Consider the following 16,025-nt stretch of genomic DNA (forward strand, 5'->3'; position numbering starts at 1 on the left):
GTTTAAGGAGGTATGCTGAGCCCTAAAAAGATAAGTCCCACAGGAAAAGTGTTTCTCTTTAGTCAAATGACAGCTACTGGATATAAGGCAGAATGAGGGATGTAAGAGAGACACATGTTTGCTTGAAATAATTTTTCTCTCAAACAATAATCATCTATTGACTGTCTGCTCTGAAGCTGTGACAGAGAAACCGCAGGACAGGGTCTCTGCCTGGAGGATGTTTCCCAGATGTGGGGCTGGGGCTTAAGGTGCATGGCTAGAAAATTTGAATGAGAGTGTCGTAAGTGCCAGGAGAACATTAGATGTGGGTGCCAGGGGCACAGAGAAGGGGAGCAGTGCCTATCCAACCTCAGGGAAAGGTATTCAAGAAAGCCTTCTTTAAAGAAGAGGCCATCTAAAGGTCTTACCTGATCCAAGAGACCTTGCAATCCTTATGGATACAATAAATAGTTATGAGAAATTCCTAAAGAAAACCTGGGCGGTGGGGCGGGGGGGGGGGGGGGTGGCGGAAATCAAACTATTAACCAATTGTCCATTTCTTAAGCCCAAGGCCTAATAACTTTTGGGTGATTTGAATGAAAGTTAACAAAACAGTATGATGGATTTAACACCATGAGACAGCCTTAAAACTATGGCTGGGAATTAAGTATTCTGATTGATCTAAAAAGCCACTAGGAAGGCAAAATCCTAAGGCTGTAATGTTTTTTTTTAAAAGCTGGCTGGGTGCAATGGCTAACATATGTAATCCCAGTGCTTTAGAAGGCCAAGGTGGCGGGACTGCTTCAGGCCAGGAGTTCAAGACCAGCTTGGGTAACACAGCAAGATCCCATCTCTTTTAAAAAAAAATAATTAGCCAAGCATGGTAGCACACAACTGTGTTGTCCTAGCTACATGGGAGGCTGAGGCAGGAAGATTGCTTTAGCCCAGGAGTTTGAGGTTGCAGTGAGCTATGAAATCATGCCACTGCACTCCAGCCTGGGTGGCAGAGCAAGGCCTTGTCTTTAAAAAGTAAAATTAAATTGAAAAGCAGTCACTTATTTTGGCCACTACAGTGGGATGCTTGATTTTTGCAATTCGAAGGATGATCTGCTTTTTGTCTGAATTCAGATTTGATTGTGGTCTTTTTTTGTCTGGATCTATGATAGGTACGGCTGCCTTGTCTGATGTTGGGGATAGGTGAAACTGTTTACGTTCAACAGGAGAACACCAAGGCCCAGCTATAAGGGTCAGGTCAGGCCACTTCCCAGCTGCCAGAGCTGGTTTTTTCTTCCTCACCAAGCATTTTCTAATAACTGATATGTTTCAAATACATGATAAGTTATCCAAATTGTAGAATAATCTCATTTTCTAAATCTACAAAGTAAAGAAAATACTCATTTTACTTTTTCATTTAAAATTATGAAAAACATTAAACATAGACTATCATTTAGACTACGATAGTCTTTAGACTATCACTTCACACTATCATTCAGAGGAGGTCCAGACTTCATTTGAAAGGGGGTTGACTTACTAAATAAGCAGACAGAGAGTCAGGTAAAATACTTACCTCCATTATTGGCACATAGTCAATGTTTTACTTCCCATGCCCTGAATCCTTAAGAAACTAGGAACCTAGGAACAAAAACAACTTTTCATAACCACATCAAATATTGCTAATTTATTCCTTTTGTTAGATTCACTAATTTTTAACATTAAAAATGACTTGTATACTTTACAAATTAAAACATTAGATCACAAATGAAAATATGCTCCAGACATCTATAGGCATCTGCTTTTCTTTATACTCTACTAAATACATTAAAAAAAAATCTTTTAAAAACAGAAAATATAATCTCATACCACCCCCTACTTCCTCTATGTCTCTGGATCCCTGGTAAAACAGCTGGCAGCCTTTTCTGTTTCCTTAGCAACCACGTCATCATTCAGTTGGCCTGACAACACTTTGGTTTTTAAAAAAAAAAAAAAAACCACAGACAGCAAATGTTTGGAATTTTCATTTCTGAGCATCCATCCCTCTCCTATGTGCTTTTGCATTTTACAAATTTTGCAATAAAAAAACCTATAGAGTCCTTATTAGCCAGACGCAACATGTCTTCTCTTCTGGCCTCTCTAAGAGAGTCCATGTCAGTGTCTGGTAATGGCACAGCCGATGGATCAAATCGCTGCAGCTGTTTCAACTGTTCACATGAGAGCCCAGCTCCCCTCATTCCTTCTCCTCCAATCTGCGGTTCCTGTTTGGAGAAAGTGAATCAATATGGATGAACATCCTGTAATTAGCAAGTATGCCTGCTACAATTTAAGTTAAAAGACAAATTGGGCTGTAACGACTACATCTTCCAAAAATAGAAAAATGAGTAAATGCCTTTCATTTTGGTGGAACATACGTGCTGCTTTCCAGACAGTAAAGTGGGAAAGCAATACTATGTGTCACCTGATGAACAAATACCTATTATTACATGCTTATCAAGCACTGTGACATTACCAAAGGCCTGAGCTTCCTAGTTGGAAACAAGTGGACTCAAATTGCAGCTCTACCACATTTTAGCTGTGTGACTTTAGGTAATGTTAACTAACCACATTTCCTCATCTATTAAACAAGGCTTAAGTAACTAAGGTGGTATCACACCTGGCATATAGCACGGACTCAGTAAATGGAACATTATTATCAATAAAGCAGCAAAGGCCAGTCACAGTGGCTCACACCTATAATCCCAGCACTTAGGGAGGCCGAGGCAGGCTGATCACCTGAGGTCAGGAGTTCAAGACCAGCCTGGCAACAAGGTGACACCCTGTCTCTACCAAAAATACAAAAATTAGCCAGGTGTGGTGGTGCATGCCTGTAATCCCAGTTACTTGGGAGGCTGAGGCATGAGAATTGCCCGGGAGGCAGAGGTTGCAGAGAGCCAAGATTGTGCCTGGGCAATCCAGCCTGAGCGACAGAGTGACACTCCATCTCAAAAAATAAAAAATCAAAGAAAAGAAAAGAAAAGAGAAGGAAGGGAGCGGGGACGGGGAGGGGAAGAAGAAAAAGAAAAAGAAAAAAGAAAGCAACAGAAAAAATTCAGCTTTATTTAACATTTTCCAAAACTGAAAGGTGGTCTTTAGGCATCTAAGGTACCTCTCTCTGACCCATACCAGTTGGGTGAGAAAAGTTTCTAGAAAAACAAACATAAGAAAGGAGACATAATTTAAGGCTGTATCAATTAGTTTAGAGGAATCATAAGGCCTCGAGTGATACTTGCAAACTACTGAAGAAGATCTATAATCCTAAGTCACCATCACAGACAATCATTTGCATGTTAATGAAGATAGGTTTTCAGATATATACTTAAGAAAACAGATCGTTTATTATCCCATGGAGGTCAGGGGAAAACTTCCCATCCCTTTTAGGTATATATTTTGAGTGTGTGTATATTTCCAAATGAATTCCGAAGTCTTCCTTTCATCTACAATGTAATTATCTTAATTTACAAGACTAGAAACCATCTCTGAATTGTCTTTATTTATGTATTCCCATTACCTAATTTCTGTATAGAAAGGTACTAAAGTTAGATGCTCAATGTATCTGAATGTATGCGAGCATTATTACAGATTTAAACTTAATCTCAAATATCCTGGGCTAAAAATTGAATCAAAAATACATTTCTAATAAAGACCATAACATAAAGAGTTGTGTTAGGTAAAAGAAAGTATAGCAAAGCTTTTTAAATATTATACATTTTATATACTAAGCAATAATCCAGAAATACTTTTTTCCCTTTCAGCTGGTCTTCTGATATCCCACAGTTATTAAAGCTCATTTGAGCTTTGATGTGACATGAGAGAAAATGCTCAAGATTTTCCATGTCAGAAAAATACAGGACTGGGAAGGAAGAAAAAAATCTTTTTAGAAAAAAGGTGCTGAGTAACATGAATAGCTACAAGGGGAATAAACACATAACAAAAACACTCCCAAGCTCTGTGCCATTTTAACACAATGGCAGGAACAAAGATGAGAAAAAACTTTGTCAGGACATGCAAATTATGGGCAGTCTAAAGTGGATTTAATTAGATAAGCATTCTTGTTTATTACAGTGTTCACTTTGGAAGTTTTACTTATTTCTTCGTTAACACCCTGATTACCACAGTGCTTCAGTTTCTGTGATTTATCTTATTACACAGAGAAAAATGAAATTACTCCTACCTGGGGCTGAAGCTGAAGGCAAGGAAATTTTGTCAGGGCCCAGGCAACTTGTTCTTCATTTTCGGCCAGTGTTATAGTGCACGTGCTATAAACCAGCACACCCTCTGGCTTCAGCAGCTGAACCGCCTAAAGAAAACTGTGATCAGACCACACACAGCACAAGACCAGATAAACATCTGAATGAATTTCATAGCAAAAGGTATAATGTCTTTCAAATGTTTGGGATAAATAAAATGATGTTCTACATGACAAGGATTCCTTCTGTAATTAGAGTATGCAAGAGCAACACTTGCAGCCTAGACTAGGTGCATTTCATTATCTTGGAACTGTCATACTCCAGATGGACCAAGACTTCCCCAAATATAATCATTCACCGTCATGCCTTTGGATACCATTTTTTATGCTGAAAACTCACAAATTTGCATTTTTAGGCCACATCAACTTGTTAAATTCCCTACTTAAATGTTCAGTTGGCTTCTTAACATTTCTTTTTTATTCTTATTTTTTTAAATAGAGATGAGGTCTCACTGTTGCCCAGTCTTGTCTTACACTCCTGGGCTCAAGCAATCCTCCCACCTTGGCCTCCCAAAGTGCTGGGATTGCAGGAGTGAGCCATGGGTCTGGCCCTTCTCAACATTTCTATAATACTATCAAACTTGACATGTCCCAAAATGAACTCCTACTTTCCCTCTAAAATCTACTGCAGAAGTTTTCCTATCTTTCCAGAATCTCAGGTCCCAAACCTCAGATTTTCCTTTATGCCTCTTTTTCTGACTCCCCCAAACATCAGCAAGTCCTATTGGCTCTACTTTCACATTCTAGCCAGAATTTGGCCACTTCTCACCACTTCCACTGCTATCATTGTGGTCCAAGCCTCTTTATCTTCTGCCTGGATTATTCCAACCGCCTCCTACTTCATCAACCTGCTTTATTCCCTGCCCTCCTGCAATCTAGTCTCAGTACAGCAGCCAAAGCGTCCTTTTAAGCTTGTCTCTTCTCAGCCCCAAGCCCCTCACATGTCCTCCGTGATCACTTACAGTCAAAGACAAAGTCCTTACATGATCACTTAGAGTCAAAGACAAAGTCCTTACAGAGGTCTTTGAGGTCAGACATAAACAAGTCTCTTGTTGCCTCTCTGACCTCCTCCTGTACACCTCTTACTCTGGCCCATTTGACTTTGGCAACACTGGCCTCCTGCTGTTTCTGGAACACACAAGACACACTGGCACCTCAGAATCTTTGCAGCAGTTGGGAAAGCTCTCTTAATTCTCTGCACTGCTTACTCCTTATCTTTGCATGTATGTCACGTTCCCGGGAACTCTGCAGATTTGCAACTATTCCAATCCAACACTCCTATCCCCAGTTCCTTCAGCTTGCTCCATAAGGCCATTGCATTACTGCCTTCTAATATACTAAAAATCTCATTTATTTATTTCCTTTCCTAGTTAGAATGGAAAGCTCGTGAATAAGGGCATGGAGTGTTTGTCTACTTTCTCAATGCTGTACCGTCAACATCTAGAATAGCATCTTACATACAGGAGGTGATCTATGAGTATTTGGTGAATAAATTAATCAGGAGATAAGGTATTGCGCTAAAATGGACTTGTCTGAAATACCTAAAGTTCAACTTTTCAAGCTCCTAATTTTTAAAAACTTAAAGGAAATCTTTAAAAATAGAGTATACATACTTGTGCTTTTTAAATCAGAGTATGCTGATCAAAATTTAAACTTTGTTACCATGTGCCAGTTACTGTATGAAACACTGTATATGAATTTTTCTCAATAAATCCTTATAACAACCACAAAGTAAGATGACTATCACCAATGAGGTATTCCTAATAGGTAGAGCTGTTATCCCTGCTACTCAGATATAGAAAACAATGTACCTCAAGTCACTTAGGTGGAAGAGCCATGGCTCAAGTCAACAAGGCTCAAGTCCACATTCTCGATTTCTCTCCATGCCAAATGGCACACCTGCTATATTCTAGCTCTCTCTCATATACTGTCAGCTTTTCCTTCTCATTGAGATCATTCATCTACTCCTAGTAGCCTTTTAAATTACCATTTTTGCTGTGACCTAATAAGAACAGAAATCCAAGTCCTTTACAGAAGTATCCTAATTTTATTCTCAAGTCAAAGTGGGTTTCGGCTGTAAGTAAAGTTTCCTTTTTGCTGCTTGCTGTTTTAATTCTGAGGATGAGTTCTTTGAAGACTTCATAGAAAAAGACGGAGTTAAATAATACACAAACCAGTGCTACCTTTGTGTATGAAAGGAAACACCAGGAGAGTTGAATCAGAATGTACTCAAAGACAGCTTTAGAGACTAAATCATTATAGAACATCAATTGTTGCTCTAGCCTTGTATTTTGGAGGGCTGGGAGGAAATAATGAATTCATCTATGATCAAACACTGCCTATACACGCTGAAATCCACTGAGTCATTTTTGAAAGACTAGGAGAAATCCTCAAATGTTCTATCTGGGCTTCTGAAAGTGCTGGAGACAAGTTAAATTTGTACAGTTTTTATGGTTCTCCTATATCCTACGCTAGCCACTGTCTTTTCCTGTTTTTATCAATGAGTTTTGCTTCCTATTGGGCCTTCTTCTAAAGATGACCCCCAAAAAATCTCTTTTTTTTTTTTTTTTTTGTTTTTTGAGACAATCTTGCTCTGTTGCCCAGGCTGGAGTGCAGTGGCATGACTTCAGCTCACTGCAACCTTCGCCTCCCGGGTTCAAGCAATTCTGCTGCCTCAATCTCCTGAGTAGCTGGGACTACAGGCGCCCACAACCACACCCAGCTAATTTTTTGTATTTTTAGTAGAGACGGGGTTTTGCCATGTTGGCCAGGCTGGTCTCGAACTCCTGACCTCAGGTGATCAGCCCGCCTCAGCCTCCCAAAGTGTTGAGATTATGGGCGCAAGCCACCATACCTATCCAATAACTCTATTTTTTTAAAAAAAGAGTAATTTATTTTATATCTAATTCTTTACATCAATTAGTAACTACAAGTTAACAACTCAGTGACTTTTTTTCAGATAGAGAATATTTGAAATTTATTAAATATCTTAGTGATGAAATTCTACTATTGCCTGTATATCTTAAAGGTGAGTCAACTTAAATGAAAACTTCCTATATTTAAAACTAGGTCCTCTCAGCTGTTTGTGTGTGTGTGTGTGTGTGTGTGTGTGTGTGTGTGTGTGTGTGTGTGTGTAAAAATGTAAATAACATAAAATTTATCATTTTAGCCATTTTAAGTCAATAATGACATTCAGTACAGTCACAATGCTGGGCAATGATCACCACCATTCATCTCCAGAACTTTTTCATTACCCCAAACTGCAAGTCTATACCCATTAAACAATAGCTCCTCAATCTCCCAGCCCCACAATGCATGGTAGTATCTATTCTTCTTCCTGTCTCTATGAATTTCCCAGCTACCTCATATAAGCAAAATCTTACAGCATTTTTCCTTTTGTGTCTGGTTCATATTACTGAGCATAATGGTTTCCAGGTTCACCCATGTTGTGCCTGTATCAGAATCTCATTCCCTTTGAAGGCTGAATAATGTTCCATGTATGGATATAGCACATTCTGTTATCCATGTATCTGTCAACAGACTCTTGGGTTGTTCCCATCTTTTGGCTATTGTAATGAACGCTGCTATGGAGATTGCTGTCAGTAGTTTAAACATCAAAGTAGCAAAAGTTAACTTTCTTTCACAAAAACAGACCACCACATACTGCAGTGAAGAGTTTTCGCTGTAATGGCTGATATGATGCCACTTCCTTCAAAGACCAAGTACAGGCCATGTTTGGTCTCTGTCCCATTCCACTACAGGGTGCATCCAGAAGAATTCGGTCAAAGGATTCTGGTAGAAATGGAGGTTCTCCTATAAAGAGAATTATAAACATGTTTACTATCTTCCATATAGGTTTAAACTAGAAAACTCCTGAGATGAGCAGGAATTTAAAATCATAATCTAGAATAAAAAATAAAACAATTTCTCCCTTCAATCAAGTAGCTGGTTAAACTAATTTTGACTTATACCTAATATAGATTTGATGTGGTAGAAAGGTTAAAAATGTAGTTACAGTTGAAAGTTATTCTGTTGATATAGTACAAACCAAGGCCTAATCACAAAAGACCTTCTACCCCAAACTTCAGAAGCCACAACTCATCAAAGCTAGGACTTGGAATTAATTCTAGTTGTTCTGGAAATGGATACTTCTCTTGGTAATTCCTATTGAAGACAGCCCCCAAGAAAATGCCTGTTTGACTGTTGTGAAACACACCGATTCTGTGTTCCTGAGTCTCCTTGTTTCTGTGGCCATCAGAATGGCTATGGTCTAGAATAGGGAGAATGAGCCAGTACCACCCCTAGATTCAATCTTCCACAAAGTTTTCCTTTGCATTCACTTGAATAATTTTCTCTAACTTCTAATCTATTTAATATTATTGGAGGAAGGTGTGAAACCAAGTGGTCTGTTTACATATTTGGGCTGTCTACCTGCTAGCAAGATTTCCATTCCATTCCGCATTCCATTTCATTCCGCATTCCATTCCATTCCCCATTCCATTCCATTCTCCATTCCATTCCATTTCATTCCATTCCCCATTCCATTCCATTCTGTGTTCCATTCCATTCTCCATTCCACTCCACTCAATTCTCTATTCCATTCTATTCTCCATTCCATTCCATTCCCCATTCCATTTGACTCTCCATTCCATTCTTCTCCATTCAAATTCCCTAATCAATTCCATGCTCCATTACATTCCATTCTACACTACACTGCATTCCACATATCATTCCATTCTCAATTCACCATTCCATTCCATTCCATTCTCCCTTCCATTCCATTCTCCATTCCATTCCACTACACTCGACTCTCCATTCCATTCTCCACTCAATTCTCCATTACATTCCATTCTATTTCACTCCATTCTCCAATCTATTCTCCACTTCATTTCATTCCATTCCCTTCTCCATTCCATTCCATTTCCCAATCCATTCTCCATTCCATTCAATTCCATCTTCAGGTCGATTCCATTCTCCATTCCATTCCGTTCGATTCTCCATTCCATTCCATTCTCCCTTCCCTTCCATTCCATTCTCCATTCCATTCCATTGCATTCTCCATTCCATTCCATGCTCCATTCCATTCCATTCTCCATTCCATTCCATTCTCCATACCATTCCATTCTCTATTTCGTTCTGTTCTCCATTCCATGGAATGGAATGGGGAATGGTATGGAATGAAATGCAGAGTGAAAGAGAATGGAATGGAGAATGGAAGGGAACGGGAGGGAGAATGGAATGGAATGCAGAATGGAGAACGGAATGGAATGGAGAATGGAATGGAATGCGAAATGGAATGGAATGGAGAATGAACTGGAATGGAGAATGGAATGGAATGGACAATGGAATGGAATGGAGAATGGAATGGAGTGGAGAAAGGAATGGAGTGGAGAATGGAATGAAAGGGAGGATGGAATGGAATGAAATGGAGTGTGGAATGGAGATTGTTATGAATGGAATAGGGAATGGAATGGCATGGAGGGGAACGGAATGGAAGGAAGAATGGAATGGAATGGAGAATGGAATGGAATGTAGTGGAAAATGAAAAGGAATGCAGAATGGAATGGAAAATGTAACAAATGGAGAATGGAATGGAGAATGGAATAGAATGCTGAATGGAATGGAGAATGGATTGGAATGGCATGGAAAAGAGAATGGAGAATGGAATGGAATGCAATGGAGAATGGAGTAGAATAGAATAGAATGGAGAATGGAATGGAATAGAATGGAGATTGAACTGGAATGGAGAGTGGAATGAGATGGAGAATGGAATGGAATGGAGAATGGTATGGAATGGAATGGAGAATGGAAGGGAATGGAATGGAATCGACAATGCAGAATGGAATGGAGAATGCAATTGATTACAGAATGGAATGGAATAGAGAATGAACTCGAATGGAGAATGGAATGGAATGGAGAACAGAATGCAATGGAATGGAGACTGGAATGGAATGGACAGGAATGGAGAAGGGAATAGAATTGAATGGAGAATGGATTGGATAAATGAATGCGGAATGGAATGGAATGGAGAATGGAATGGGGAATGGAATGGAATGCAGAATGATATGGAATGGACTGGAGACTGGAAGGGAATGGAAAGGAGAATGGAATGGAATGTAGAAAGAAGAATGGAATGGAATGGAGAACAGAATGCAATGGAGAGTGGAATGCAATGCGGAATGGAATGGAATGGAGAGTGAACTGGAATGGAGAATGGAATGGAATGGAGAATGAAATGGAATGGAGTGGAGAATGGAATGAAATGGAGAATGGAATACAGAATGGAATGGAACGGACAACGGAATGCAATGAACAATGGAATGGGGAATGGAATGGAGTGGAGAATGGAATATAGTGGAGAATGGAACGAAAGGGAGAATGGAATGGAATGAACTGGAACGTGGAATGGAGAATGGGTATGAATGGAATAGAGAATCGAACGGAATGGAGTGGAATGGAATGGAATGGAGAATGGAATGGACTGTAGTGGAAAAAGGACTGGAGAATGGAATGGAATGGAGAATGTAACAGATGGAGAATGGAATGCAGTGGAGAATTGAATGGAATGCTGAATGGAATGGAGAATGGAATAGAGAATGCAGTGGAGTGGAGAATGTATGGGAATGGAATGGAGAATAGAAGGTAACGGAGAGTGGATGGAATGTATTACAATGGAGAATGAAATGGAATGGAATGGTATGGAATGGAAAATGGCATGGACTGTAATGGAGAATGGACTGGGAAATGGGATGGAATATAATGGAGAATGGAATGGAATAAAGAATGGAAGAAATGGAATGGAATCAAGAATGGAATGGAATGAAATGAAATGGAGAATGGAATGGACAATGGAATGGAAAATGTAATGGAAAATAGAATGGAATGTAGTGGAATGGAGAGTGGAATGAAGAATGGAATGGAATGGAGTGGAGAATAGAAAGGAATCGAGAATGGAATGGAGTGAAGAATGGCATGGAAGGAAATGGAGAATGTAATGTAATGGAGAATGAAATGGAGGATGGAATGGAGGATGGAATGGAATGGAGAATGGAATGGAATATGGAATGGAATGAAGGATGGAATGGAACAGAGTGGAGAGTGTAGAGGAAAGTAATTGAATGTGAATGAAATGGAATGAAGAATGGAATGGAATGGAGAATGGAATAGAGTGGAATGGAGAATGGAATGGAATAGAGAATGGAAAGGTATGGAGAATGGAATGGAGAATGGAACAGAGTGGAATGGAGAGTGGAATGGAATAGAGAATGGAATGGTATGGAGAATGGAATGGAATGGAGAATGCTATGGAATGCAGTGGAGAATGGAAGAGAGTGGAATGGAGAATGGGATAGAATGCAGTGGTGAATAGAATGGAATGGAGGATGGTACGGAGAATGGAGTGGAGAATGGAATGGAAGGGAGCATGGAATGAAGGCAGCATGGAATGGAATGGAGAATGGAATGGAATGGAGAATGGAATGAAATGGAGTGGAGAATGGAATGGAATGGAGAATGGAATGAAATGGAGTGGAGAATGGAATGGAATAGAGAATTGAATGGAATGGAGCATGGAATGTAATGGAGAATAGAATGGAATGGAATGGAATGGATGATGGTATGGAGAATGGAATGGACAGTGGAATGGAATGGAGAATGGAATGGACAATGGATTAGAATGGAGAATGGAATAGAATGGAGAATGGAATAGAATGGAGAATGGAAAAGAGCAGAATGGAATGGAGAATGGAATGGAAAGGAGGATGGAATGGAATGGAAAGTGGAATGAAATGGAATGGAGAAGAATGGAATGGAGAATGGAATGGAATGGAGAATGAACTGGAATGGAGAATAGAATGGAATGGAGAATGGAATGGAATGGAGAATGGAAGGGAATGGAATGGAAAATGGTATGGAATGGAAAATTAAATAGAATGGATAATAGAATGGAATATGGAATGGAATGAAATGAATACTGGAATGGAGAATGGTGTGGAATGGAAGGGAAAATGGAGAATGGAATGGAATCGAGAATTGAATGGAATGGAATGGATAATAGAATGCAATTGAATGGGATGGACATGAATGGAGAATGGAATGGAATGGAGAATGGAATGGAATGGAGAATGGAATGGAATGCAGAGTGGAATGGAATGAAGAATGAAGAGTGGAATAGAATGGAATGGGAAGTGGAATGGAATGGAGAACGGAATGGAATGCGAATAGAATGGAATGGAATGGAATGCACAGTGGAATGCAATGGAGAATGGAATGGGGAATGTAATGGAATGGGGAGTAGTATGGAGTGCAATAGAGAATGGAAGGGAATGGAATGGAGAATGGAAGGAAATGTAAGGGAGAATGGAATGGAATGGAGAACGGAATGGAATGGAATGAGGAATGGGATGGAATGGAGAATGGAATGGAGAATGGAATGGAGTGGAGAATGGAATAGAGAATGGAATGGAATGGAGAATGGAATGGAATGCAGTGGTGAATAGAATGAAATGGAGAATGGAATGTAATGGAATGGAGGATGGTGTGGAGAACGGAATAGAATGGAGAAGGGAATGGAAAAAGGAATAGAATATGGAATGGAATGGAGAAAGGAATAGAATATGGAATGGAATGGAGAATGGAATGGAATGCAGTAATGAATATAATGGAGTGGAGAATGGAATGTAATGAAATGGAGGTTGGTAAGGATAACAGAATGGTGTGGAGAATGGAATGGAGAATGGAATGGAAGGGAGAGTGGAAAGGAATTGAAAATGGAAAAGAATGGAATGGAATGGCGGAAGGAATGGAATTGAAAGTGGAATGAAATGGAATGGAGGATGGAAAGGAATGGAATGGAGGTTGTTAAGGAGAATGGAATGGAATTGAGAATGGAATGGACAATGGAATGGAAGGGAGAATGGAATGAAAAATGGAAAAGAATGGAATGGAGAATGCAATGGAATGGAAAATGGAATGAAATGCAATGGTGAATAGAATGGAGTGAAGAATGGAATGGAATTGAGAATGGAATGGACAATGGAATGGAAGGGAGAATGGAAGGGAGAATGGAAAAGAATGGAATGGAGAATGCAATGGAATGGAAAATGGAATGAAATGCAATGGTGAATAGAATGGAGTGAAGAATGGAATGGAATGGAATGGAGAATGGAATGGAATTGGAAATGGAGGAGAATGGAATGGAATGGAGAGTGGAATGAAATGGAGAATGGAATGCAGAATGGAATGGAATGGAGAACAGAATGGAATGGAAGACGGAATGGAATAGAGAATGGAATGGAGAATGCAATGGAATGGGGAATGGAACGGAGAATGTAACGGATGGAGAATGGAATGGAGAATGGATTGGAATGTGGAATTGAATGGAATGGAGAATGGAATGAAATGGAATGGAGACTGGGATGGAATGGAGAATTGATTGGAATGGAATTGAATAGAGAATGGAATGGAAGGGAGAATATAATGGAAAGGAATGGGGAGTGGAATGGAATGGAGAATGGAATAGAATGGAGAATGGATTGGAATGGAATGGAGAATGGAATGGAGAACGGAATGAATGGAATAGACAGTAGAATGGATTGGAATGGAACAGAATGGAGAGTGGAGAATAGAAACGAATTGAATGGAATGGAGAATGCAATAGAGAATGGAATGGAATGGAGAATGGAATGGAATGCGGAATGGAATGGAGAATGGAATGGAATTAAGAATCTTAGGGAGACGGCAATGGAATGTGATATGTAATGTATTGGAATATGGAATGCAATGAAGAATGAAATGGAATGGACAATGGAATGGAATGGACAATGGAATGGAATGGACAATGGAGTGGAGAATGGAAGGGAATGGAATGCAGAATGGAATGGAAGCGGATGGAGAACAGAATGGAAAAGAGAATGGAATGGAATGGAGAAAGGAATGGGGAATGGAATGCAGTGGGGATTTGAATGCGGAATGGAATGCAATGGAAAGGGGAATGGAATGGAATGGAGAATGGATTGGAATGGAATGGAGAATGGATTGGAATGGAATGGAGAATCGATTGGAATGGAATAGGGAATGGTTTGGAATGGAATGGAGAATGGAATGGAATAGAGAATGGAATGCAATGGAGAATGGAATGGAATGGGGATTGAGCTGGAATGCAGAATGGAATGAAATGGAGAATGGAATGGAATGGAGAATGGAATGGAGAATGGAATGGAGAAAGGAAGGGAAGGGAATGGAATGGAATCGAGAATGCAGAATGGAATAGAATGGATAATAGAATGGAATGTGGAATGGAATGGAATGGAAAATGAACTGGAATGGAAAATGGAATGGAATGGAGAATGGTATGGAATGGAATGGAGAATGGCAGAGAATGGAATGGATAATGTACGGCAATGGAATAGAGAATGGTATGGAATGGAGAATGGAATAGAATGGATAATGGAATGGAGAATGGAATGGTATGAGAAATGTAATGTAATGTAATGCAGGATGGAATGGAATGGAGCATGGAATGCAGTGAAATAGAGAATGAAGTGGGCAATGGAACAGAAAATGGAGAATGGAGAATAGAATGACATGCAGTGGTGAATAGAAAGGAATGGAGAATGGAATGGAATGGGGAATGGAATGGAATGGAATGGAGAAAGGAATAGAAAATGGAATGGAATGGAGAATGGAATAGAAAATGGAATGGAATGCAGTGGTGAATAGAATGGAATGGAGGATGGTATGGAGAATGGAATAGAATGGAAAATGGAATGGACTAGAGAATGGAATGTAAAGGAATGGAATGGAGAATGGAAAATGGAGAATGCAATGGAATGGAGAATGGAATGAAATGCAGAAAGGAATGGGATGAAATGGAGAATGGAATGAAATGGAGAATGGTATGGAATGGAATGGAGAATGGTATGGAATGGAATGGAGAATGGTATGGAATGGAAGGGAATGAAATGGAGAATGGAAGGGAAAAGAATGGAGAATGGAATGGAATCGAGAATGCAGAATGGAATGGAGAATGTAATTGATTACAGAATGGAATAGAATAGAGAATGAACTAGAATGGAGAATGGAATGGAACGGAGAATGGAATGGAACGGAGAATGGTACGGAACTGAGAATGGTATGGAACGGAATGGAGAATGGCAGGAATGGAATGGAGAATGACAGGGAATGAAATGGAGAACGGTATGGAATGGAGAATGGAATAGAATGGAGAGTGGAATGGAATATGGGATAGAATGGAGAGTGGAATGGAAAGTGGAATGGAATATTCTCCCTTCCCTTCCATTCCATTCTCCATTCCATTCCACTGCATTTTCTATTCCATTCCATTCCATTGCATTCTCCATTCCATGTGCCATTCGATTCCATTCCATTCTCTATACCATTCCATTCTCTATTTCATTCCATTCTTCATTCCACTCCGTTCCATTCTCCATTCCATTCCATTCTCCATACCATTCCATTCTCCATTCCACTCTATTCCATTCTCCATTCCATTCACATTAAACTACATTCCACTACACTCTCCACTCCATTCCATTCAATCCTCCCTTCCATTCCATATTCCATTCCATTCTCCATTCCATTCCATCCTCCATTACATTACATTCTCCATTCCACTCCACGTCATTCTTCACTCCATTCCATTCTCGATTCCTTTCTATTCTCCACTCCATTCCATTCTCCATTCCATTCTCCATTCCACTGCATTCCATTCTATTCTCCATTACATTTTACATTCCATTCTCCATTT

The 16,025-nt window shown here is 39.6% G+C and overlaps 1 protein-coding gene across 33 annotated transcripts in view; it reads right to left on the minus strand.

The window, feature by feature from the left end:
• The window catches only part of NSUN6 (NOP2/Sun RNA methyltransferase 6), a 141,256-nt gene that overhangs the window by 31,547 nt on the left and 93,684 nt on the right, over positions 1 to 16,025 (minus strand). For 25 of the 33 annotated variants that reach the window (XM_063709939.1, XM_055354135.2, XM_063709940.1 and 22 more), the window contains 3 exons: positions 7,923 to 8,071; positions 4,184 to 4,309; positions 1,547 to 2,231 (listed from right to left, as the gene is read on the minus strand). In XM_063709939.1, the coding sequence (XP_063566009.1) occupies positions 2,019 to 2,231; positions 4,184 to 4,309; positions 7,923 to 8,071 (488 nt within the window). In that variant the 3' untranslated portion in view covers positions 1,547 to 2,018. Of the gene's footprint in view, positions 1 to 1,546; positions 2,232 to 4,183; positions 4,320 to 7,922; positions 8,072 to 16,025 lie in introns of those variants that run through there. The other 8 variants (XM_063709941.1, XM_063709936.1, XM_063709935.1 and 5 more) reach the window with 3 other exon arrangements.

This window comes from Gorilla gorilla, chromosome 8 (assembly GCF_029281585.2).
Source record: "Gorilla gorilla gorilla isolate KB3781 chromosome 8, NHGRI_mGorGor1-v2.1_pri, whole genome shotgun sequence".
Taxonomy (NCBI): Eukaryota; Metazoa; Chordata; class Mammalia; order Primates; family Hominidae; genus Gorilla; species Gorilla gorilla.